The following is a 21875-nucleotide window of genomic DNA, read 5'->3' as shown; positions in this document are numbered from 1 at the left end:
GCAGCCATGAACTTGCATCTTTCTTGTTTGGGAAGGGACCACACCCAGTGGTGTTCAGTGCTTACTCCTTGCTCTGCACTCAGGGGTCATTCCTGGTGGACTTTGGGAGCCACATGGGATGCTGGGAATTGAAGCTGGATTTGCTGTGTAAAAGAAAATCACCCTACCTGTTGTATTTTTGCTCCTGGACTATCTCTTCATCCCAAACCTGCATCTTTGTTAATCAAATGACACAATCATCTCATGAGGCCTGTCTTCTGAGCATTGATCTGGTGCTAGCTGAGTCTCTCCCAGTTTCTGTACAACTTGTGCATTTGGACCTGAGGGCCTGGGCTGCAGCCAGTGGAATAATGCTTGTCCTGTACATGTTAGACCCTGAGCTCAATCCCCAGCACTATAAATTATCAGTTCATTTGTATACATGAAAGCTGGCAGGTGGACTTGGAATTTGGTAATATAGTAATAGTAAAGTCTCACTGTATCTATTCTCAGAATGAGGTTCCTTATTTTATTTTGGGGAAACATACCTAGTGGCATTCAGTGGCTAGTTCCAGCTCAATGTTTAGAACCATTTCTGACAGTGCTCATGGGACTGTGTAGTGCTGGGAGGGTGGTGATATCTGGGCTTCCTACAGTCAAAGCATGTGTTACAATTCATTGATCTTTCCTTCTGAGCCTTTTATAGTATTTTTATTTTTGTCTACATGTATTCATATATAGGTATCTTTTACATATTCATTTATTGGATAAATATATGTACATATAATATTTTATAAGTTATAGGAAGATATATATGTATTTGTAGACATTTATTGGAACATTTAGCGTAATAGGCAATAAAAAGAATCTCACTGTCTTCCAAAGAAGACTATTGCTGGTATGAGAGATAATATAGATAGCAAAGACAAGGGCATTTGCCATGCACATCACTGACCAAAGTTCATCCACAGCACCCTATATGTTTTCCCAAGCCCACCAGGAGTGGTCCTTGAGTGTAGAGCCAAGAATAAACCCTGAGCACTGCAGAATGTCTCCTCCCCCCCCCAAAAAAAAACTATTGTTAACTCCTGGCTTCTTTTTTCTCTTCCCATTTCTCCAGCACATCTACTCAACACTTACAGGGTCCAAATGCTTGCTTAACCTCAAGCTCTGCCAGCCCTGAGCTGTTAGTGAGTCAGCTAACATTGCACACCCAACTTTTTATATGCACATTTTAGTCTTTCTTCATGTTTAAGAACTGGAGTGCATACCAGCTTGTAACCCTGCCTTCCTCACTCTGAACCACAGAAATTTAAATATTCATCTCCAGAGGCATTTGCAGCATGGGTGTTTAATATAAGCAAGTTCTCAGACTGGGGTGCATGTACCCCTGGGGATAATGCCACTGGGTAAATGTAGCATATGACTGACTTCAGGCTTTGGGTGTGGTGAAAAAGAAAATCATTGTCTTCATATCAAAACAAGTACAGATACACCGTCATAGAGAACATGGTGCAGGTGTGAACTCTGAAAACAGAGCAACAAAGCCCACGGTTGTATGAGCTCATTGCTCCTCCCCAGAGACCTACTTAGGGTGGCAAAAATATCTGAGATGAGCAAGTTTAAGACACTTTTTCTACAGAATAGGGTGCTGAGAGCTCCGGAAAAAGGGATTGCTTCAAGTACATAACATGTGCATTGACGAATGTCAGTGTACCTCTCCCACCTTCCACGCTGGGTGTACCATGAACTGCTTTTTCCCAGAATGTGGACGGAGAAATTGACACTAGTGTGATCAACCCTCCACTTTTTCATCAATGATGGAAACGGTTGGCTTCCCAGATTATCAGTTCGTAGCATCAGCCTTTCCTTTGCCTCCTTTTCCTCTAGGATCTGAGCACCTGCTCATGAAATAATAGCAGCAGTCTCACGCTCAAGGGCAGAGGCCCTCACCCATCCTCTTAGATGCCACCAGCATATGGTCTCCCTTTGCTAAGCTACATTGCAAGCCTGTGTCCAGTGGTCTTTGTTTCCCAGGAGACTGGAGATTTCATGTGTACATTATTATTCTCTGACATTTATTGAGCACCTCTAGACACTAGGTATCATGTAATCTTCATCATGGTTTTTCAAAGCTTCTATGTTCCCCCCAGATAAGAGAATGGAGGAAACTCTTTTTGACTTGCTCATCATTGTCAAATGTTTGATCAGTATTTATCAGGATTTGTGTTAGGTCATAATGAACAAAATTGATACCAAAATTGATCCTGGTACCACCCCTTGGAACTTACAGTTACAGAGGACATTAATTCCTCAGAGGAGTTACTGAATTGACATGGAGAACCAGTCCACTCTATGCCAGGGGTTCTGCTGCTTCCAGTGGCCTGATGGAGGGATGTGAATGTCACTGCTTCTGCTAGGAGCAGACCTACTTCAGGTGACATCTGAAATGGTGTTCTGTAAGATAAATAGGAGTTAAATTGGCACAGTATGGGGGTGAAAGGGGTAGGGAGAAATGTATTGTAGGAATGCTCCAGTCAGATGGAATGGCATGTGAAAAACACAGGATGGGTAAGGGATAGTGAGTGGGGTGGGTAGAGATGACCCAAGGAACTGTAAGGTACTTGCTGCACCCCAATAGGACCTAACTGGACAGGCTCAACCTCAAAGGAGGAGGAACCTCTGCTAGAAATTCAGATTTCTGGGCTGGCAAGATAGAACTGGGAAAAGGATATTTGTTGGACATATAGTTGATCATGACTAGGTCCCTAGCACCACATAGGGTCCTCTGAGCACCACAAGGGATTACATCTAAGCATAGCCAAAAGTAGTCTCTACAACTTGGTGTAACCTTAAAACAAAACAGGCAAAGAAATTCAGCTTTCTCACAGACTCAGCACGGAAAACATAAAATCTAAGCTGCAACCACCAAACTATGTAATGTGCTTGTCAAGGTAGCAGGCAAGGGAATAAAGGGGGGCCTGTGGGGTGGGAGATGATTGAATATGAGAGCACTGGTTGGAGGGAGTTGACACTGATGGTGGGTTTGGGGTTGACCTATTATATGCCTAAAGTTCAGTTATTAATAATTTTGTAAATCATATTTCTTAATTGAATAATAAATTATAGAAGGAAGGGAGGGAGGGAGGGAGGAAGGAAGAAGGAAGGAAGGAAGGAAGGAAGGAAGGAAGGAAGGAAGGAAGGAAGGAAGGAAGGAAGGAAGGAAGGAAGGAAGGAAGGAAGGAAGGAAAGTTTTCTACAAAACTGGTCTCTCTGCACTGTTGATTTAGTCCACAAACAGACTATAAATTTTTCTTGAATGAGGCAACAAGCACAACTGATGAGATTCCATGGCCAAAGAGAATCTATCATTGCTTGATCAGAAAAAGAGAATGTGATCTTATGTACACAGTGGCAAGTGCAGCCCATCACGTCTCCTCAAACTCTGTCCACTTTACTCCTCTTCTCAGCCATTGAGTGTGTCCCTGCAAGTTCAGTAGCATACCCCCACATGGGGCAAATACCCCAGCAAATACTGGATTCCTCATATCAGATGTCCCACACCTCAACCTGAGAGGACCAGTACCTGAACCAGCCAGGGGGGGTGGCAGTTGCTTCAGGGCAATGGGAGGCACTTTCTATTTGCTCACTTAAAGATTTCCAGGGCCCGGAGAGATAGCACAGCGGTGTTTGCCTTGCAAGCAGCCGATCCAGGACCAAAGGTGGTTGGTTCGAATTCCGGTGTCCCATATGGTTCCCCGTGCCTGCCAGGAGCTATTTCTAAGCAGACAGCCAGGAGTAACCCCTGAGCACCGCTGGGTGTGGCCAAAAACAAAAACAAAAACAAAAACAAAAAAAAAAAGATTTCCAGGTGGTGTGGAGGACCGAGTGCATTTTTTAAAGAGGTAATGTAAGCCAAATAAGTTTGGGAAACTCTGCCTTGGGCTAACACCAGGGTTTTCAGCCTAAGTTGGGGACAGTCAGCTTTTATTCCTAGTGGACCCTGTGTTGAAATCATAGAGGAAAGAGGATTGCAGGTGAGGATAAGCCAAACTGAGGCACTGGCCCAGGGTCTCAGTTTCCTAGAGCACCCAGTGCTGAGAAAGAGACATAAGGGATCCATTAAGCCCATCTCAGAAACCATGGACAGAGCCCAGCCCAGTTTTCAGGTATGGAAACCGAGATTCGAAGATGGAGTGAATCTACCAGCTTGTCTCAAGTAGGGACAAAGAGGCTCTCAGATCTTCTACACCAATTCCACCATGCCACAGTTCCCTCCCAGCTGCCAGATCACTGGACCCCACACAGCATTGAGGGTCCTTAACAGGGACAAGTGACATCTGGTTCAGCCCCCTCCCATTCAGAGAAGCACGGGAATAGCTGGGCGGACCCACAAGGGTGCTGCTCAAGGTCAAGCCTGCTGATGCCCTGTCTCCATCCCCCTTCCTATAACACCCCCCAATGTAATTGAGGTTAAGGTGTTTTTTGTTTTGGGGTTTTTTGTTTTGTTTTGTTTTGTTTTTTTGGTTGCTGTTGTTTCCTTAAGAAATGGGAAAGAATGAAGCCACGTAAACACAGCGATGTTAACTCCCTGAAAAGCCTCCTGCCATTTTAACTCCGTTACTGGAGAAATAAAAGAGAAATAATTTGTCCACCCACACTTAGCTCTTTCTGACGAAGGTAGGTGAATATTGCTTTGCTAATCGAGGGTGACTGCTGGAAGTGGAGCCTCGCTGGCTGATCCCGGATTGAGAGGCAGCAGCCGCCGGTGGCCCAGAAGGAGCTACCGGCCCAGGGCCCCCATCACTGTCCTGTGTCTGCTTCCACAGGTCTGCCCCAGCCGGTAGTGATGGAGGCGCCGGACCAGGCCAGGGGGCTCTCGGATGCTGCGCCCAGAGAGATGCCACCGCCCCCAGCTCCTTCTCAACCCTCAGAGCCAGCTCAGAAGACACCACCTCCAGGCACTGCCAGGGGCCACTCCCTCACTGCGAAGAGCAGCCTGTGCCTGCTGGCGGCCTCCCAGCTCCTGGTAAGGATAGCACAGGCTCCAGGCGGGAGGGTGGGCAGTAGACAGCCCACCATTGCCAACTTTAGATAGTTACTGGGATCCCCCAAGGAGAAGGAGCCATCTGGGGGACCCACCAACCTCTTAGGCGAGTATGAGGAGAAGCCCAGGGCCTCTTAGGCAGAGCCCCCCAAAGCCACCCTCCCTAGCAGGCAACACAGAAACTTGGGAGAACTTTGTGGCCCCTCATTCTTAATTGGGCAGAGGTGTGTCTTAGCAACTTTTTGTCAATGGAGCCTGGGGTGTCCCCTCTGGGAAGGCTCCTCTTGGCCCCCTTTGGTCCAATCTTCTCTAGGCACAACCTGGGCCCTCCCCTCAGCTGTACATGTTAGGGGTCCAGGATGAAGGGGAAGGGGAGCACTGTGAGGGTGGGACATGGGAGCAGAGCTCAGTGTGCTGCCCCTGGTTGCCCCAGCTTGCCTGCGGGGTGCTCTGGCTCAGCGGCTATGGCTCCGTCTGGTCGCAGAACGCCTCTGACGTCGCCTCCTCCTCGCTGGCACTGCTGAGACAGCTGGGACCCATGGTGAGTCTGGGAACCCTTGGGAGGGTGGTTGGGGGTTTTCAGCTCCACCTACCACTGGAAGGGGTCTAACCTGTAGTATCACACACACACACACACACACACACACACACACACACACACACACAGCCCTGACCCATCTGTTTCATGTCTTCCAGGCCTGGCTGGGTGTGGGATCCTGGGATGCACCCCATCTGCTACTGGCCTCAGTGACTGTGGTCCTCGTCTCCACCCTGGTAAGGCACCTCCCAGCCCAGCCCCTCCACCCTGAGACCAGGATCCCACCAGCTGCTCTATGGGTTAGACATGCTGGGAAGTGTCCAGATCACTCAACTAGAGTAAATTCTAGTTGAGTTGTGGTGTTTTGGGGGGGAGGCAGGAAGAGGGATTGGTGCTATAGGGTCACTCCCAATGGTGCTCAAGGGATATGGGTCAACCACATGCAAGCCAGGTGCCTTAACGCTTGCACTATCCTTGGTCCCTCATTTCTGAAAATTGACTAGGGAAAGGGACTGAGGTCGGAAGACCCTACACAGAAGGCCTCAGTCGCAAATGCAAGGTTGGGGTATATCTGCCCTGCAGTTGATGCCCTGAGCAGCTCTCTAGACATCAAGGGACACAGGGTCAGTTCCAAGACACCCACCTCATCCAGGGGAGTGGCAGGGAGAAGGTAGCTGGGCTGGCCCAGGTCTGTGACGCCATATGCTCCCAACTAGGTGTGGCACTTGCTGCGGGGTCCTGCAGAGCCCTCTGTGCCCCTGTCCCCTGAGGACAGGAGGCCATCAGTCAGCCGCCAACCCTCCTTCACCTACTCGGAGTGGATGGAGGAGAAGGGGGAAGACGACTTCCTGGACCTGGACCCCGTCCCTGAGACACCTGTGTTCGACTGTGTGATGGACATCAAGCCTGAGGCTGACCCTGCATCATTGACCGTCAAGGCCATGGGTCTGCAGGAGAGGTGGGAGGGGTGCACGAGGAGGGCACTGGGTCCCCCCACCCACTCTCAGCCACCCTCACCTCGACTCCCAGTGCCTAGAACAGGGCCAGCCAGTGTTGACACTTTGTCTTGGGATCTCAGCCACTCAGCCAGTGTAGACACTTCTTTTGAGATCTGCTTCTTGGAGATCACAAGGTCTCGAGCTGAAGGCTGAGGGATCCTGTCCCTGCATTTGGGCTCGGGTCGGGCGGGCAGGTCTGTGCTGCAGGTGCATGTCCTCTGAGTCTACTGTGAAGCAGGTGGGTGGGTGGAGGCCTCCTCAGTCCCTCACCCCCTGAACCTGAGGAGATATTTCACAAGGTTCTGTGGAGCACACTTTGGGGGGTCTAGCACCCTCTTTTCAGAACCTAACAGGACAGACTTAAACATCCCAGGTTTAAGGTTAGCCATCCAAGGCCAAGCAAGGAGCACTGGGTATGGAATCAGAAGACCCAGCTATTTGCTCAGTGGCACACTCCTTTTCATGTGAGCTGAAGCAGTTCTTGTTTGTTTATTTCTTTATTTTTGAGTCACACCCAGTGTTACTCAGAAGCTATTCATGGCTCTGTGCTCAGGAGTGACCCTTAGCAGTGTTCAGAGAGCCCCAGGGAAAATGCACTGTAAGGAAAGCACCTTACCTGTTGTGCTCTCTTCTCTAGCCCAACTGGGCAATTTTTTTTCTTTTTTTTTTTTTTTTTTGGTTTTTCGGGCCACACCCGTTTGATGCTCAGGGGTTACTCCTGGCTAAGCGCTCAGAAATTGCCCCTGGCTTCGGGGACCATATGGGACGCCAGGGGATCGAACCGTGGTCCTGATCCTTGGCTAGCGCTTGCAAGGCAGACACCTTACCTCTAGCGCCACCTCGCCAACTGGGACAATTCTTAGCATCTGTCTGGGACTCTGTTTCCTTTTCTGAATAGTAAGAGCCTTTCTGTTGTCTCTTCGTTAGACACCAAACACAGTGGAACAAGCCCTGTCTTGCTGCCAGTGTGGTGGTAGGACTGCCCCATCACTCTTCTCCCCAGGATGGGCTCCTACCCCAGACTGCGAAGCCCAGCACCCTAAAATCAAGAGTGAGTCATAGTCTCTGCTCTGCACAGGTGCACTTTTCATTGTGAGCTTCCCAGGTCTTCAAGGCTGAGGATGGCAACAAAGGAGATTCTGTGTTGAAAGGCCTTGACTGGAAACTTAGTTTTGATTTGGTTTGGTTTGGATTTGGGTTTGGATTTGGTGGCCACACCCAGCAGTGCTCAGGGCTGACTCCTGGCTCATTGCTCAGGGATCACTCCTGGCAAGATTCAAGAGACCCAGTGATGTGGGAGGGCTCAAACCTAGGATGGCCATATGCAAGACAGCATCTTATTGCTTTATTGTCTCCCTTGACTGGAACCTTTGGAACTCAGATGTCAGGCCTCCACTTATCTTCTCCACAATTGGAGACAGGAAACAAGAGTAGGGTCTCCAGCAAGCCTCAGGTAGAGGTTCCTGCTTCATTTCTCCTGTCTGGGCTCTCTCCCACACCCTACCTCTGGACTCCCTGCTTACCCTCCCTGATTCTGCTGTCCCCATCTTCCTGGGCCATTGCTGATCCGAGACATTCCCTCTTTCCATTGTCCTTTCAGGAGGGGCTCCAACGTTTCCCTGACCCTGGACATGTGCACCCCAGGCTGCACTGAGGAAGGCTTTGGCTACCTCATGTCCCCGCGGGAGGAATCTGCTCGCGAGTATCTGCTCAGTGCCTCACGTGTGCTGCAGGCCCAGGAGCTCCACGAGAAGGCCCTGGACCCCTTCCTGCTGCAAGCAGAGTTCTTTGTGAGTCCCCTGAGCCTGAGATCAGGCCTTGCAAAGCCGGAGAGCTAGAAGCCCAGAGCACAACACAGATGGGCTGAGGGTACTGCAGGATTTAGCTCAGTTTCTTTTTTTGTTTGTTTGTTTGTTTGTTAGGATTTAACTCAGTTTCTTCAGCTGTAAACAATGAGGGTGTCACAAGGAGGAAAGAGGAGAGACCCTGTGTAGGGTACCCCACTGAGTGGCTGCTGGGCAGCCCTTCCCTGACTTTCTTGCTTGGCACTGTGCAAAGAAAGCCCTAGACGCCCCTCCACTGCTTCCTGCCCTGCTCCATGGTCTCCCCAGGCCTCTTTTCTCTCCCCCTTAGGGTTTCCTGCTTACTCCAGGTCTTGGCCACAGCCTCTGCCTACAGTTTCTTTAAGGGACCCAATTTATGATAGTGGCAGCACAGGGGAACCTGCCTCCTCTAAGCTATGGCATAGAAAATCATTCCCTCACCATTTTTTGTTGATAAAAGCAAGGTTTAAAATGAGACTTAGGTATCAAGAATAGTGAGTTTCCCAAATCGGACACCCAGGATTAATAAACCTTCCACCCACCCCAAGCAGAACTAGTACATCGTGAGCTCTGCCTCCTGGAGGTGCCCCTGAGAGTTTTCTTGGCAGGAGGCCCCCAGAGCAGGAAGAGGAAGGCACTACCTGCTGGCCCCTCAGTTCTCCATCTCACTAACAGGGATCCCACTTGTCTCTGTGGGCAAGCCTGGGCCAGAGGCCAGCATGTCTGTGAAGGGTCCCTGAAGCCTGGATCACTCCCAACACCCTATCCTTAGGCTGCCCACTGCCTTTCTGAACCTGAACCCTCTCCAACTCCTCCCATGCTCTCTGACCCCTAATCTGAAGATCTGACAGGGCCTGTGAGAGAAATGGGCCCACATTCCCCTATGCAGCAACTTTCTTCCTCTGCTCCCCTCCCCCCGGCTCTGCCCACCTTCATCCAGGTCAGCCTGTGTCTAACCTCTCAACATAGGCTCTATATAGGCTGCCCCTGGGTCCCCATTACCGGTATGCACTCCCCTTCCCTACACTGTCCCTGACCTCCCCAGTCCTTCCTGGGTCCTTGCAGCTCCAGGTAAGATGCTTGTTGTGCCCAGTCACAGAGAAGAGAACAGCGCCCACACCTCACTCCATGGGCCCTAGGCACAGTTTATTATTTTTATGATTCTTTTAACAATCTTAGGAGGAGAGTATTTTGCTTTAGTTTTTATTTTATTAAGTCACCACAAATTGCAAAGTTTTTATGACTAGATTTCAAAAATACAATGTTCTAACACAGATCCCTCAATAGTGTCCACTTCCCTCTACCCATGTCCCCAAATTCCCACCCACCCACTACCTGCCTCTATGAGAGACTTTTTTTTTTTTTTTTTGGTTTTTGGTTTTTGGACCACACCCGGCGGTGCTCAGGGGTTACTCCTGGCTGTCTGCTCAGAAATAGCTCCTGGCAGGCACGGGGGACCATATGGGACACCGGTATTCGAACCAACCACCTTTGGTCCTGGATCGGCTGCTTGCAAGGCAAATGCCGCTGTGCTATCTCTCCGGGCTCATGAGAGACATTTTTTAATGACTTTGGGCACTGTGGTTTGGAAAACTATATTACTGATAGGTTTACCCTCTGTAACATGTTACTACCTTTTGGCTCCCCTTCTTCCTCCAGAGTGATCCCTTTCTTTCAGCACTGTCTTAGTGTCCCCTCCCTGTCCAGCCCCCCATTTCCCAACACACACGTAGGATGAGCATCTTGAACCTCCTATTACAAAGCCTGGAGTGAGTCTGGAGTTGGGTGCGCCACCGTGTGGCCAGGTAGAAGGGGAGTGAATGGCAAGAGGCCTGGGGAGTTGTCTCAACAGGATAGAGAGGGTTTGAGTTTTCCTCAGTGACAACTCTTTGGGGTAGGGCAGAACCAGTGCTCCCCACCACCAGAATACTGAGAGTGTAGATTCATTCAGAGACTAGACAGAGAGGAGCCAGGGAGCCTGGGCAAGAGGCCTGGCTGAGGACTCTCAGGAGCAACAAGTCAAAACCAAAGGCTAGATTGGAGGAAACCCCCATTCTGAGCAAAGCACCTCAGACTTGGTCTGCTATAGAGTGATGGAGAACTCCTTCCCAGCCCTTGGTGCCCAGGAGAAGATGCCATTCCACCTCTTGAGGTTGGAGCTCCCTCTGGAGGACGGGGCTCTTATGTAGAGAGATGGGAGAAGGGGGATCCCAGTGGAAGAGACTTTGAGCCTACAGCAGGTCTGGTCGGACCCTGAGGAGGGCCTGCACAGAAGGGGCCCAGCCACACCAGCTCAGAGGCTGCAGTTGTGGTCCCCGCTGGCCAATGCTCTTGTGCTTGTGTCTGCTCTTCTCATCAGCTTCTTATTGTGTGTCTTCTGTGGGCCAGGCCCAATCTCTGCACAGGAGTAGTGGCACCATTATGGATTCAGCACATGCCTTCAAGGGTTTTTCTTGGGGTGGTAGTGGCAGGAGTTTCCCTGGCACAACTCAGGCTCACATATGTATGCCATGTGCCCCATCCCTGATCTTCATCCCCTGCAAATCTTGCTTGCTTGCTTCCTTGTTTGTTCTGTTTTTGTTTTGTTTTTTTGTTTTTTTTTTTGGTTTTTGGGCCACACCCGTTTGATGCTCAGAGGTTACTCCTGGCTAAGCGCTCAGAAGTCGCTCCTGGCTTGGGGGACCATATGGGACGCTGGGGGATCGAACCGCAGTCTGTCCTAGGCTAGCGCTTGCAAGGCAGACACCTTACCTCTAGCGCCACCTTCCCGGCCCCGTTTGTTCTGTTTTTGAGCCACACAGCAGTACTCAGAATCATGCCTGGCAGTGCTCAAGGGACTATGTGGGGTCCCTGGAATTAGACCCAGGTCAACTGTGAGCAAGGCAAGCTTCTTACCAGCTGTATTATATCTCCAGCCCCTAAAAAACTTATGTAAACTAAGTCACTTCAGCTTTGTTTTGTTTTGTTTTGAAATGATCTTTTTCGGGGGGGGGGGGCCAGGGGAGTACAGGAGGCAGTAATGCTCGAGTGCTACTCCGAGCTCATTGCTTAGGGGATGCTCCCTACTCAGGTACCCATGAGAAGTTAGGGACTAATACTAAGTTTCCAGCCTACAAATGGACTTAGCCCATTACACTCTCTCCCCAGCCTGAACTATCTATCATGTGGTAGTCTGTTGAATGCTGCATGTGTGCAATCAAGTCAGCCCTTGGACTAAAGTTGAGATCCTCACAGCTTGTTTTGGGTAAGGCCACCCTATAACTGCTCATACCCATATGTCCCTCTTGCAGGAAATCCCCATGAACTTTGTGGATCCCAAGGAGTACGACATCCCTGGGCTGGTGAGGAAGAACCGGTACAAAACCATCCTTCCTAGTAAGTAGTACTTGCCATTCACAGAGTAGCATGAATTCACGGAATAGTATTCCTGACTTTAAGGAAGAAACTAACCCTGAAGTGGACTTCCAGGGTTTTGAGGAGCAGGGATACAGGATCCAATGAAGTCATAGGCTCTGGCAAACCTTCATCCCCACTGAGCTTCCTGGGGACCATGGTCTGGGGTGAGCTTTTCGGGAAGCTAGAGAACAAAGGCAGCAATGACCATTTGCTCCCAGCAGCATGTGGTGATAGTGAAGTGTCTTTGCTCCTTTCTCTCTCCAGAGTGGGAAAATTGTGAAGGGGTTTCAACGAAGGGTCAGAGAGGTCAGACACACCCTCACTTCAGCCACCCAGCTGGGAAGGGCAGCACTGAATCTCAAGCCAGTGTCTTTGGGACCACAGAATTGGGAGTGATGGTATCTGTGGGGTTCGGTGGTCAGATGGGGAGCCTTCCCACAGGCAGAGGCCCACACAGATACTTCCAGGGGCTCTTCAGAGAGCTGACAGTCCCCAGCTGGGAGAGAGGGGCAGGTATACCAGATGACAGAATTTTGCTTCCAGCCCAGGATTATTTTCATCCTGCCCCTCTTAGTCCCTTATCATCTCTGCAAAGGGCTGAATCTAGCCCCAGAGTTCAGTGGGGGGGGGGGGCAGTGACTGGTGGGAAGTGACTCCCCAAAAACCTACTCTGCTCGGTGTAAGGCGTAGCAAGGCTTTCCTAAAAGCAGTTTTGCCATCAGCATCTCCAACAACATGTACGATGTCATGACTTATTTTTAACTTTTAAAATATCGACTTCTGGTTGCTATGGTTACACTGTCTCTGGTAGTTCCGGTTAAACAAAGCACCATTTAAGGCCAGGATGCATTATTCAAGGCTGTCACCTCTTCCCTCTTCTTACCGCCACCTGGAGAGGGCGGCTCAGGTACCCTAATGACTAGGGCTTTGATGGCCACTCACAGAGGACCCCACGGTTGGGGAGAGGATGGCCCTCCCTTTACCTGGGCCCCACTGCACAGATGAGAGGTTTCAAGCACCTTCAACCAGGCCCTTAACCTCTAGACCCCCAAATCCAACAGAGAATCTAATCTGTGCTCAGTACGCTCACCTGTGCCTCAAAAATTGGGCAAGGGGGGGCCGGAGAGATAGCATGGAGGTAAGGCGTTTGCCTTTCATGCAGGAGGTCATCGGTTCGAATCCCGGCGCCCCATATGGTCCCCTGTGCCTGCCAGGAGCAATTTCTGAGCCTGGAGCCAGGAATAACCCCTGAGCACTGCCAGGTGTGACCCAAAAACCAAAAAAAAAAAAAAAAATTGGGCAAGGGAGAGAGTCAGGACTCCCTGAGGTTTCATCTCACTCAGTCACTCACTCAGCAGCTTTGCTGAGCTCCTGCCCAGGGACTGGGAATTTCCACATGAACAAGATGCATATTAAACACAGGCTCAGTGTGGTGCAGGACACGAATCCGGACACCCAGCAGACAGCCCTGCACCACATGCATGAAAGCACTTTGTACCCACTTCCCTGCTCTGCCCCTGTGTGAATAGGGGACCCCTCTTGGCCCACTGCCCTGCTCTCTTTTCTTGGAATTTCTAGGGAAAAGACATCCAGAGTGCCCCATTCCTGGGCCACCATTGACAGTGTGTTTAGAGTCACCTGGGGTTGTGAGCCTCTGATCTTCAACCTTTCTTTTGGTTCCTGAAGTCATCCATAGCCAGACCCTTTTCTGCTCTGTCTCCTAAGCAGGGCAAAACAATCAGTTGGTCTCCTCCTCCAGAAATGTCATTGTCACCTGAGATACCGACGGTTAGAACTACCTGGCAAACTTGACTTAAGAGACCTTTACCAACAGTCCCCACCCACACCTCATCTCTCACCTCATGCATCTCAACTCCCACAGCTCTGCCCCTCCCATGCATATCCTATAAGTGCCCTTGACTCAGGTGAAGCTGTCTCCCTCTCACCTGTGGGTCTCCAGGTCACCCCTCAGCCTAGGGCTCACAGGCCATACCTGCTAGCCTTCCTGTCAACACTTGTGGGGTAATGACTGTTTACCTGAGAACCTTCTCCAGCTCAGTACCATGCACCAAGATGGGCCACAAAGAGCCTGTGCATCATTTGACCGGAACAATCTGGGGGTGCTATAGTAACCTTGGGTATAATTGAGAGGTAATTTTCTTTTTCACTTTTTGGTTTGGGGGCCACTCCTGGTGGTGCTAGAGCTTATTTCTGGCTCTGCACTCAAGAATTACCCCCGATGGTGCTTGCAGACTGTATATGATATCAGGCATTGAACACTGACTGGCTGCATGTAAGGCACACTCCCTACTCACTGTACTACCAATTCAGTCCCATTCCTTTGTTCACTTTTTGATTTCCTGGACGTGGAAGTACCAACATTTTTTTTTCTGAAAAGGGAGTGATGAGCCTCACAAGTTTAGGGGAACTTCTGGTCTAGAACCACTTGGTAATTTGGTCATTACAGCAACAGAAGCTGCCTCTGCAGTGGTAACTTGTGGCTGTCACTCCCCTATCTGCTTAAGCTGAGTGAGGTTATGCAGAGCTTCCAGACTCAGGGAAGGAGAGTACTGGCCTCCAGCTGGCACAGCCCTGAAGTCAGTTGCAAGACCAGCAGCCAGGCTGTGAACTAATTCTGGCCTTGCCTTTGAGAACCCCAGACCAACCATACATTCTGGAAGGGCCTGGAATCTAGCCCCTCCTGTCAGACTACAGAAGGAAGACAGTGAGTTGGTGATAAATGTGGATGAAAACTCAGAGCCCCAGGGTCCCAGCCAGAGTTGGCTTCCCCAACCCATTCCACCATCCTCCCCCACTCCCAACACTCCATACACTAACACACACACACACACACACACACACACACACACACACACACACACACACACACACACCATGTGCAAGCTGGCAGCATAGTCAGCACAGGAGGGGCTCGCTGGAACAAAGCAGATTCTCCTGAGAGGAAGTAGAGCATGATGTTCCGGCCTTTATGATGACGCTTTGGATGTACGAATAAGTGGGAGAAAAGAAAGCTGCATGCACAGCTTTGAGCATGTCTGTCTGTGTTGCCTGGGGTCAGACCTGGAAAGCCTGATTCCTTTATCCCCAGTATTCTTTTCCAGATTCCTGTCCCCAATCCTAACAGCCCTTTGCATTTATAAAGAGCTAGCAATGTTGTGTGATGGAGAAAGAGAGCATGGGGTTAAGGTGCTTGATTTGTAGATGACCAACCAATTCAATCCCTGGCACCTCATATTGTCCCTGGAGCCTTATCAAGAAATAAGCTCTGAGGTCCACTGGGTTTGGAAAGATAACAGCAACCAAGCTACATGGTGTTACTTGTCCCCTCAGACCTTAGGCATAGACTCAATAGTCTGGGAACTATATCTTCTCCTCTAACTCACTACAGATAGAAAACCTGAGGCTTCAGAGTCAGTTGCTTTGCCAGCAAGAGTGTCAGTAGAGTCCACAGAATTAGTATTTCCTACGGAACTCTGGACTTGACTCTCTTCTTCCCAGAACCTGAAGTATCTTGAGTTTAGGGGCCCCCCTCAGTCCTGATCGCACACAGCAGAGGCCTATGACCTCTCACATCCATCTCTTGGACACTGGCCACCTCAGTGGACCATTGGAATGTGTTCATATTTTGCTGCTGGGCCAGGCAAGGGAGACAGTGAAGGGTTCCAGAAATAATGTAGGTATACTCAGTCAGCACTGCACCAGCTCCCAGCCTCAATTATGTCTCCTCCTCCTCAGATCCTCACAGCAGAGTGTGTCTGACGTCCCCAGACCCTGAAGACCCTCTGAGTTCCTACATCAATGCCAACTACATCCGGGTAAGTGCTCCCGCCCGAGCCCTGCCTAAAAGAGAGGCCTGATTCACAAGATCTGACCTCCAGCTTGGGCCTCAAGTCCTCATGCTCCTGCCAGATGCCCTGGAGAAAAGAGCCTGGGCCCAGGAACCTATACCTGGCTTTGACAGCTGCCCTTTGCTGGCTGCAGGGCTATGGTGGGGAAGAGAAGGTGTACATCGCCACACAGGGGCCCATCGTCAGCACAGTCGGGGACTTCTGGCGCATGGTGTGGCAGGAGCAGACACCCATCATTGTCATGATCACCAACATAGAAGAGATGAACGAGGTAGGTGCGCCTATCTGCCCCTCTACAAACCTTCTTGATATCACATTAATACTCCCAGCCAAGCAGAGAGGTTGGTCATGTTCATGTTCTCTACAAGAAAGACTGGATCATTCTGGGAGGAGGGTTGGCCGGCAGCAGCGGGGAGCAGGATCTGCTCTCATGTCCCCATTACTCTTCAGGTAATATGGGGCAGAGTGAGGGAATGGGGCCAGACCAGTGATGCTGAAGAGTAAGCTGGAGGTAGCCACTTGCAAGACAGGCACTTTAACCCCTCTTCTCTCTCTCTCTCACTCTCTTTCTCTCTCTTCTTTCTCTTCTCTTTTCTCTCTCTCTCTTCTCTCTCTCCTTCCCTCCCTCCTTCCCTTTTCCCTCCCTCCCTCCCTATCTTTCCCTCCCTCTCCTCTCTCCCTCTCTCTTTTTATCTCTCTCTCCATCTCCCTCTCTCCCTCCCCCCAAGTGCCTCTGACCTTAATAAAAGCAACTTGTTAGGGCCAACCAGAGACAAGTCCTTCACCATGGGCATCACTTCCGTCCTCCAGATATGCAAACTGAGGCTCAGTGATGAGGAAATAACTTGCAGGTTCGGAGGCTTAGATCTCAACCGATTTTGGTAGTCTCTTTTTCCATGAAACCTAGAGGGGGTGTTGGGGAGCGTGTGGTTGGGGGGCAGAAAGCGTCTCACAACCAAATGTGAACCCCTGCAGAAATGCACCGAGTACTGGCCAGAGGAGCAGGCGATGTATGACAGTGTGGAGGTCACGGTGTGCCAAGTCATCCACACAGACGATTACAGGCTGCGGCTCATCTCCCTCAGGGTGAGGCCTGGGACTGGACTGTGGGCCTGGGGACAGGGACTCGGTGGGTAAACCATGGAGAGCAAGACCCAGGCGCTGGAATTAAGCCTGTGTTGCTTCCAGAATTCACTGATAAGCAGGCATGAGGGAGGAAATAATCATTGCAGAGAGCCAGCAGCACCAAAGCTCAGTTGCACTTTAAGCTTTTGGGCTCTCTTTGAGTCTAGACTGTCATTCCTAATGCCCCACCCCCCCTAAGCCATGCTTCAAAAGCATCCAAAGCCAAAACTGTGGGACTTCAGTCGCCTCCAGCACTGCCCTTAGAAGTGAAGGTCAGTTCACTGTCATGTTAGGATCCCAACTGGAAACATCCTGGCCTGTAATGCCTGATGTGTCCACCAGAGGGCAGGCACTCCCTGCTGCATTTGGCATAGAGAGATTTGTAATTATGGAAAGGAAAGAAAAAAATGGGGAGGGAGAGGAAAGCTGGAAGCGGAGGATACATGCAAAATATGAGCAATGTAAAACGGTCCAGAAGAGTGGGGTAGCTGTCCTCCCACCCTGAAGTTGTGTTTCTTCCAGGCTCAGCATAAAAGCAAACACTATTCCCTAGGATTCAAGAGAATAGTCTCCTTTCTGGGAAGAAGGAGGAGGGTTCTCTTGTTTCGAGGGCCACACCCAGTGATGCTCAAGGTTTACTCTCTGCTCAGGTATCACTCCGCAGTGTTCAGATCCATATGGGATGCTGGGGATCGAACCTGGTCTGCTGTGTGCAAAGCAAGCAACTTGCCTTCTGTACTGTCGCTCCAGCTTCAAATCAGTCTCCTCTTAAGGAAGATGCTGTTCTTTAAAGAATCAAAAGTCTTAGGAAGCAAGAAAATTATTTCATCAATTTAAGAAATGATGAATTCTGGGGGCACAGTGATAGTACAGTAGGTAGGGCATTTGCCTTGCACAAGCCAACCAAGATTGATCCCTGGCATCATATATGGTCTCCCAAGCACAGCCAGGAGTAATTCCTAAGTGTAGAGGAAGGAGTAAAACCTTTAAAGACTAGAAGTGATCAGGTACTGGTAAACTGTCTTTCTTGGGTCTCAAGCTCAAGGGTCTAGCCAAGGATCCCCCTCTGGACTGCGTTCCTCTGGAGAGGGACAGGGCAGATCCCCCAGCAGTGTCCACATTCACAGTTCTGAAATACAGACCTTCCAGGGGATAGAGTGAGGTAGGACATGGGGGTGGGAGGCTGTGGAGGGGGGCCATCTGGCGTAATTGCCACCAACAAATAACACAGGGACCCAAGGAAGCAATTTCCGATCTCCCCAGAAAGAGAAGCTGAGTTGAGTGCCACAGGGCTGGTGAAAGAACCAGGACAACTGGGGTCTGATGAAGTTTCTGTCCAGAAACTTTGACAAGCACCTGCCCAGGGCCTGGGTTGGGCACTAGGAGCAGTGAGCTGCTGGACTTTCTCCTTAAGGAGCACCCAGAAAACAGTAAGTACTGAGATAGAGATAGGTAAGGACCCAGAAGGAACACTTTGCTAGTTGGCTGTGTTCAGGGAGGACTTCCTGGAGTGGTGGTGTTATGTTGGAATTTTGAAGGAAGAATAGGAGCTGAGGAGAGGCTCACAAGGAGAGAGAGAGAGACAAAGAGACAGAGAGAGAGAGGAAGAGAGAGAGAGAGACAAAGAGACAGAGAGAGGAAGAGAGAGAGAGAGGAAGAGAGGGGGAGAGAGGGAGAAAGAGGGAGGGAAAGAGGGAAGGAGAGAGGGAGGAAGAGAGGAAGAGAGAAAAGGAGAGAGAGAGAACGAGGTATAGAAAGAAAAGAAAAGCGAGGACCTAGAAGACAGTACAGTTGGGAAAACCAAAAGAGGCAAAGGTTCTTAGGTTCTTTTTTCTTTTGGGGGGTGGCACATGAGAGCAGCTGTACAAGGAGGCAGAGTAACTCAACATTTCAACTGAGAATGAGTTGCCAGGCTGAAGGATGGATTTTATTTGGAGAACAAAGTGATGGAAGGGATTTGAGCTGGACAACAGCCTCCCCAGAATGTGTTACAAATAGACTTTCGACTGCTGAGGTGGGGACTGGAGGGGACAGACAGTGCAGGGAAAGGCCAGAGTCAGAGATGCTAGAGTCAGAGTGGAAGGAAGTTGTGGGGTGCAAGACAAGCCCAGCACTCACCTGGGGTCATGCAAAGTGTCCTGGAAGCTCTGAGGATATGTCTGAGGTTGCCCAGGCTGCTTTTTTAGAGAAGGAAGCCAGGCATACCCTGAAGAAGGAACACCTCACCTTCTTGGACCACCATGGAGATGCAGAGACAGCTCTATTCACTGCTACACTTCCTCTGGTCTCCCCCTCTGGGGCAGGTGGGCAGTGGGGAGGTGAGGCCAGGATGCTCCCCGACCCCCTCCTTTCAATCATGTCTCCACCTCTCGCCTGTGGGCCCAGGGGGCTCACATGTCTTTGGGGTGGGCTCCTGTCTCCTGGACAGAGTGGGACAGAAGAGCGAAGCCTGAAGCATTACTGGTTCACGTCCTGGCCCGACCAGAAGACCCCCGACCGGGCGCCCCCACTCCTGCACCTGGTGCAAGAGGTGGAGGAGGCAGCCCAGCAGGAGGGGCCCCGCTGTGCCCCCATCGTGGTCCATTGCAGGTGGGTCCTCCCGGTCAGCCCTGGCAGGGGGGTCGGGCAGCACAGCCTCTGAGTGCTCTGCACCTGCTCTGACCCACTGTGCCCTGCCTTGCCCTCCTTGGCCCTCAGCGCGGGCATCGGCAGGACCGGCTGCTTCATCGCCACCAGTATCTGCTGCCAGCAGCTGCGGCGGGAGGGCGTGGTGGACATCCTCAAGATCACATGCCAGCTCCGGCAGGACAGGTGGGCCCAGGCATGGGCATGGGCGGGTAGGTGGGCATGGAGGGTTTGGGTGAGATGAGGTAGAGGCTTGCTTCCTGCTGGCTGCACAAGAAGGAAGGAGCAGACAAGCCAGGGCATAGCTGGGCTCCTGTGTCCCTGCGATCTCTGCCACAGTGCCAAGGCCTCAAGTGTACCTTGAGTGCCTGCTGGTGCTGTGGCCGTGTCTTTGTCTTCTCAACCTGGTAACCCCACCCCCACCCCACTTGCCTCTTGACCCCACAGGGGTGGCATGATCCAGACGTGCGAGCAGTACCAGTTCGTGCACCACGTCATGAGCCTCTATGAGAAGCAGCTGTCCCGCCCGACCCCAGAGTGACCCCCACACTCCTCGGGCATCCCCCATCCCCAGATTCCAGCAGAGTCTGGGCTCTGACCCCCCAGCCATCCTGCTCCTTCTCCTGCCCCTTCCCTTTGCTTCCTTCCCTTCTGTGGGTGTCCTCTCTGCCCCCACACAGCTCTTCCTTCTGTACATATCGGGGAGGGGAGTAGGGGCCAGGGGCGGATGTTCCAGGCCTGGGTCCTGGGGTTCTGACCCACAACACACAAACCCGGGGCCTCGGTTTTTAACGACGGTTCGGGCGCTACTTGATCCAAACGTGTCCACGCCGTGCTGCAGCCCAAGTGTCCTCCGCAGCCTGTTCTGTCTGTCCGTCCACCTCTGCCGTCTGAACCGGACACTGTGTCTCCCCGGCCTGGGAGAGGGCCACGAGCTCCATGCCCCTGAGTGGGCGGCGTGTGGTTTCCCCCAGCTGTAGGTTCCAGGGGAGGCCTTAGCGCCTGCACGGGAAGTCCCTGGGTGATGCACAGAAACCTCCTGGAGAGTGCAAGGAGGTGGCTCTGGGCATCAGATGCTTTCCCATGGCCTGTGAGGTTTGGGGGGAGCAGATTAGAGAGCCTTGGTGACCCCAGAGGACCAAGTTGGGGCGAGAGGGGTGAAGCTTCGACTGTGGGGACTCACCCACCTGGGTCTGTGTGAAGCATCTTCCTGTGCCTGCAGGGAGCCCTCCCACCCCCACCCCTTCGCTGTGTGCCTGTTGCTCTGCGTGTCCCGTGTCCACGCGTGTGCTGAGCGCCCCTCGGCAAGGCCTGCATGCCTCCTGGCCACCTGTGTTCTCTTGGAGCCACGTGTTTTTATTGCTGACTTTAAATATTTATTCCACGGCAGACAGACATTGGGTGTCTTTTTATAATTTGCTCGTGGTTACTGAATAGAGCAATAAACAGCATTTTGAGCAAAAGTGACCTCCCGCGTCTGGCTGGTTTGCCTCTGCTCTCTCCCCGTACCTTCATGTATCTCTCAAGGCCCTTCCCCCTAGGACCCAGGTGCATGTACATGTATGTCTGCACACACACATTTACATGTATGCACATACACAAGTATATGCACAAGGGTGCACACACCTGAACGCAAACACATGCTCACGTGCACCCAGGGACAGAACCTGGCCGTCGCGCTCCCTTACCCACCCTGGTGGGCATTGAAAGTAGAGCATGAATCCAAATTTAAAGTCAAAGCCAGTTTGGCAGGAGGCTCTCACACCGGCATACCTGTTCAGGCAGGAGCCCTGGGCCAGGAAAGCCTCAAGAACAGTGAGAGATAGGTGTGCTTTTTAGGAAGCAAAGTCACCAGCTTCCACAAACAGGCCAGAGACTAGTGCTACAACAACAGGGGAGGACATTCAAATCTCACACACACACACACACACACACACACAGACACCACCATCCACCACCACCACCACCACCACACACATGCCTGTCCTTGGTCAGCCCAATTACCACCCCTGTGCAGTCTCCTTTGTAAGGTCAATGGCTAAGGGGAGCCTCTTCCAGGGGCCTGGAGACTCAGCATGTAGGTACAGGCCCTGAGCCAACCCCAACCTTCATGCATGATTCTCACCTCATCCCCAGGACACAGTAGCAAAGCTCTGATCCTCTACTGATGGGCAAGGTTTCCCCGCTACAAGAGGGAGGTCATCAGCAGTCAATCGGTACCAGAATCTACCTGGGCAGGTTGATGAGGGGCCAGGCATGAAGATGTGATCCAAAGAGAAAAAAAAAAAAAAAAAAAAAAAACAGGGGGCCGGGCGGTGGCGCTAGAGGTAAGGTGCCTGCTTTGCCTGCACTAGCCTTGGATGGACTGCGGTTCCCCGGCGTCCCATATGGTCCCCCAAGCCAGGAGCGACTTCTGAGCACATAGCCAGGAGTAACCCCTGAGTGTCACCAGGTGTGGCCCAAAAACCAAAAAAA

The 21875-nt window shown here is 51.3% G+C and overlaps 1 protein-coding gene across 4 annotated transcripts in view; it reads left to right on the top strand.

Moving 5' to 3' along the window:
* PTPN5 (protein tyrosine phosphatase non-receptor type 5) overlaps positions 1-20454 on the top strand; it is a 70100-nt gene extending 49646 nt beyond the window's left edge. For 3 of the 4 annotated variants that reach the window (XM_049781028.1, XM_049781029.1, XM_049781030.1), the window contains 12 exons: positions 4809-5008; positions 5460-5567; positions 5723-5800; positions 6281-6522; positions 8163-8352; positions 11676-11760; positions 15538-15617; positions 15784-15921; positions 16626-16736; positions 19204-19364; positions 19473-19586; positions 19848-20454. In XM_049781028.1, coding sequence (XP_049636985.1) covers positions 4809-5008; positions 5460-5567; positions 5723-5800; positions 6281-6522; positions 8163-8352; positions 11676-11760; positions 15538-15617; positions 15784-15921; positions 16626-16736; positions 19204-19364; positions 19473-19586; positions 19848-19941 — 1601 coding nt within the window. In that variant the 3' untranslated portion in view covers positions 19942-20454. The remainder of the gene's footprint in view (positions 1-4808; positions 5009-5459; positions 5568-5722; positions 5801-6280; positions 6523-8162; positions 8353-11675; positions 11761-15537; positions 15618-15783; positions 15922-16625; positions 16737-19203; positions 19365-19472; positions 19587-19847) is intronic. The other variant, XM_049781031.1, reaches the window with a different exon arrangement.
* The last annotated feature ends 1421 nt before the right edge of the window (positions 20455-21875 follow it).

The sequence above is a fragment of the Suncus etruscus genome, chromosome 9 (genome assembly GCF_024139225.1).
Source record: "Suncus etruscus isolate mSunEtr1 chromosome 9, mSunEtr1.pri.cur, whole genome shotgun sequence".
NCBI classification, from domain to species: domain Eukaryota; kingdom Metazoa; phylum Chordata; class Mammalia; order Eulipotyphla; family Soricidae; genus Suncus; species Suncus etruscus.
This window is presented reverse-complemented; position numbering and strand designations above follow the sequence as displayed.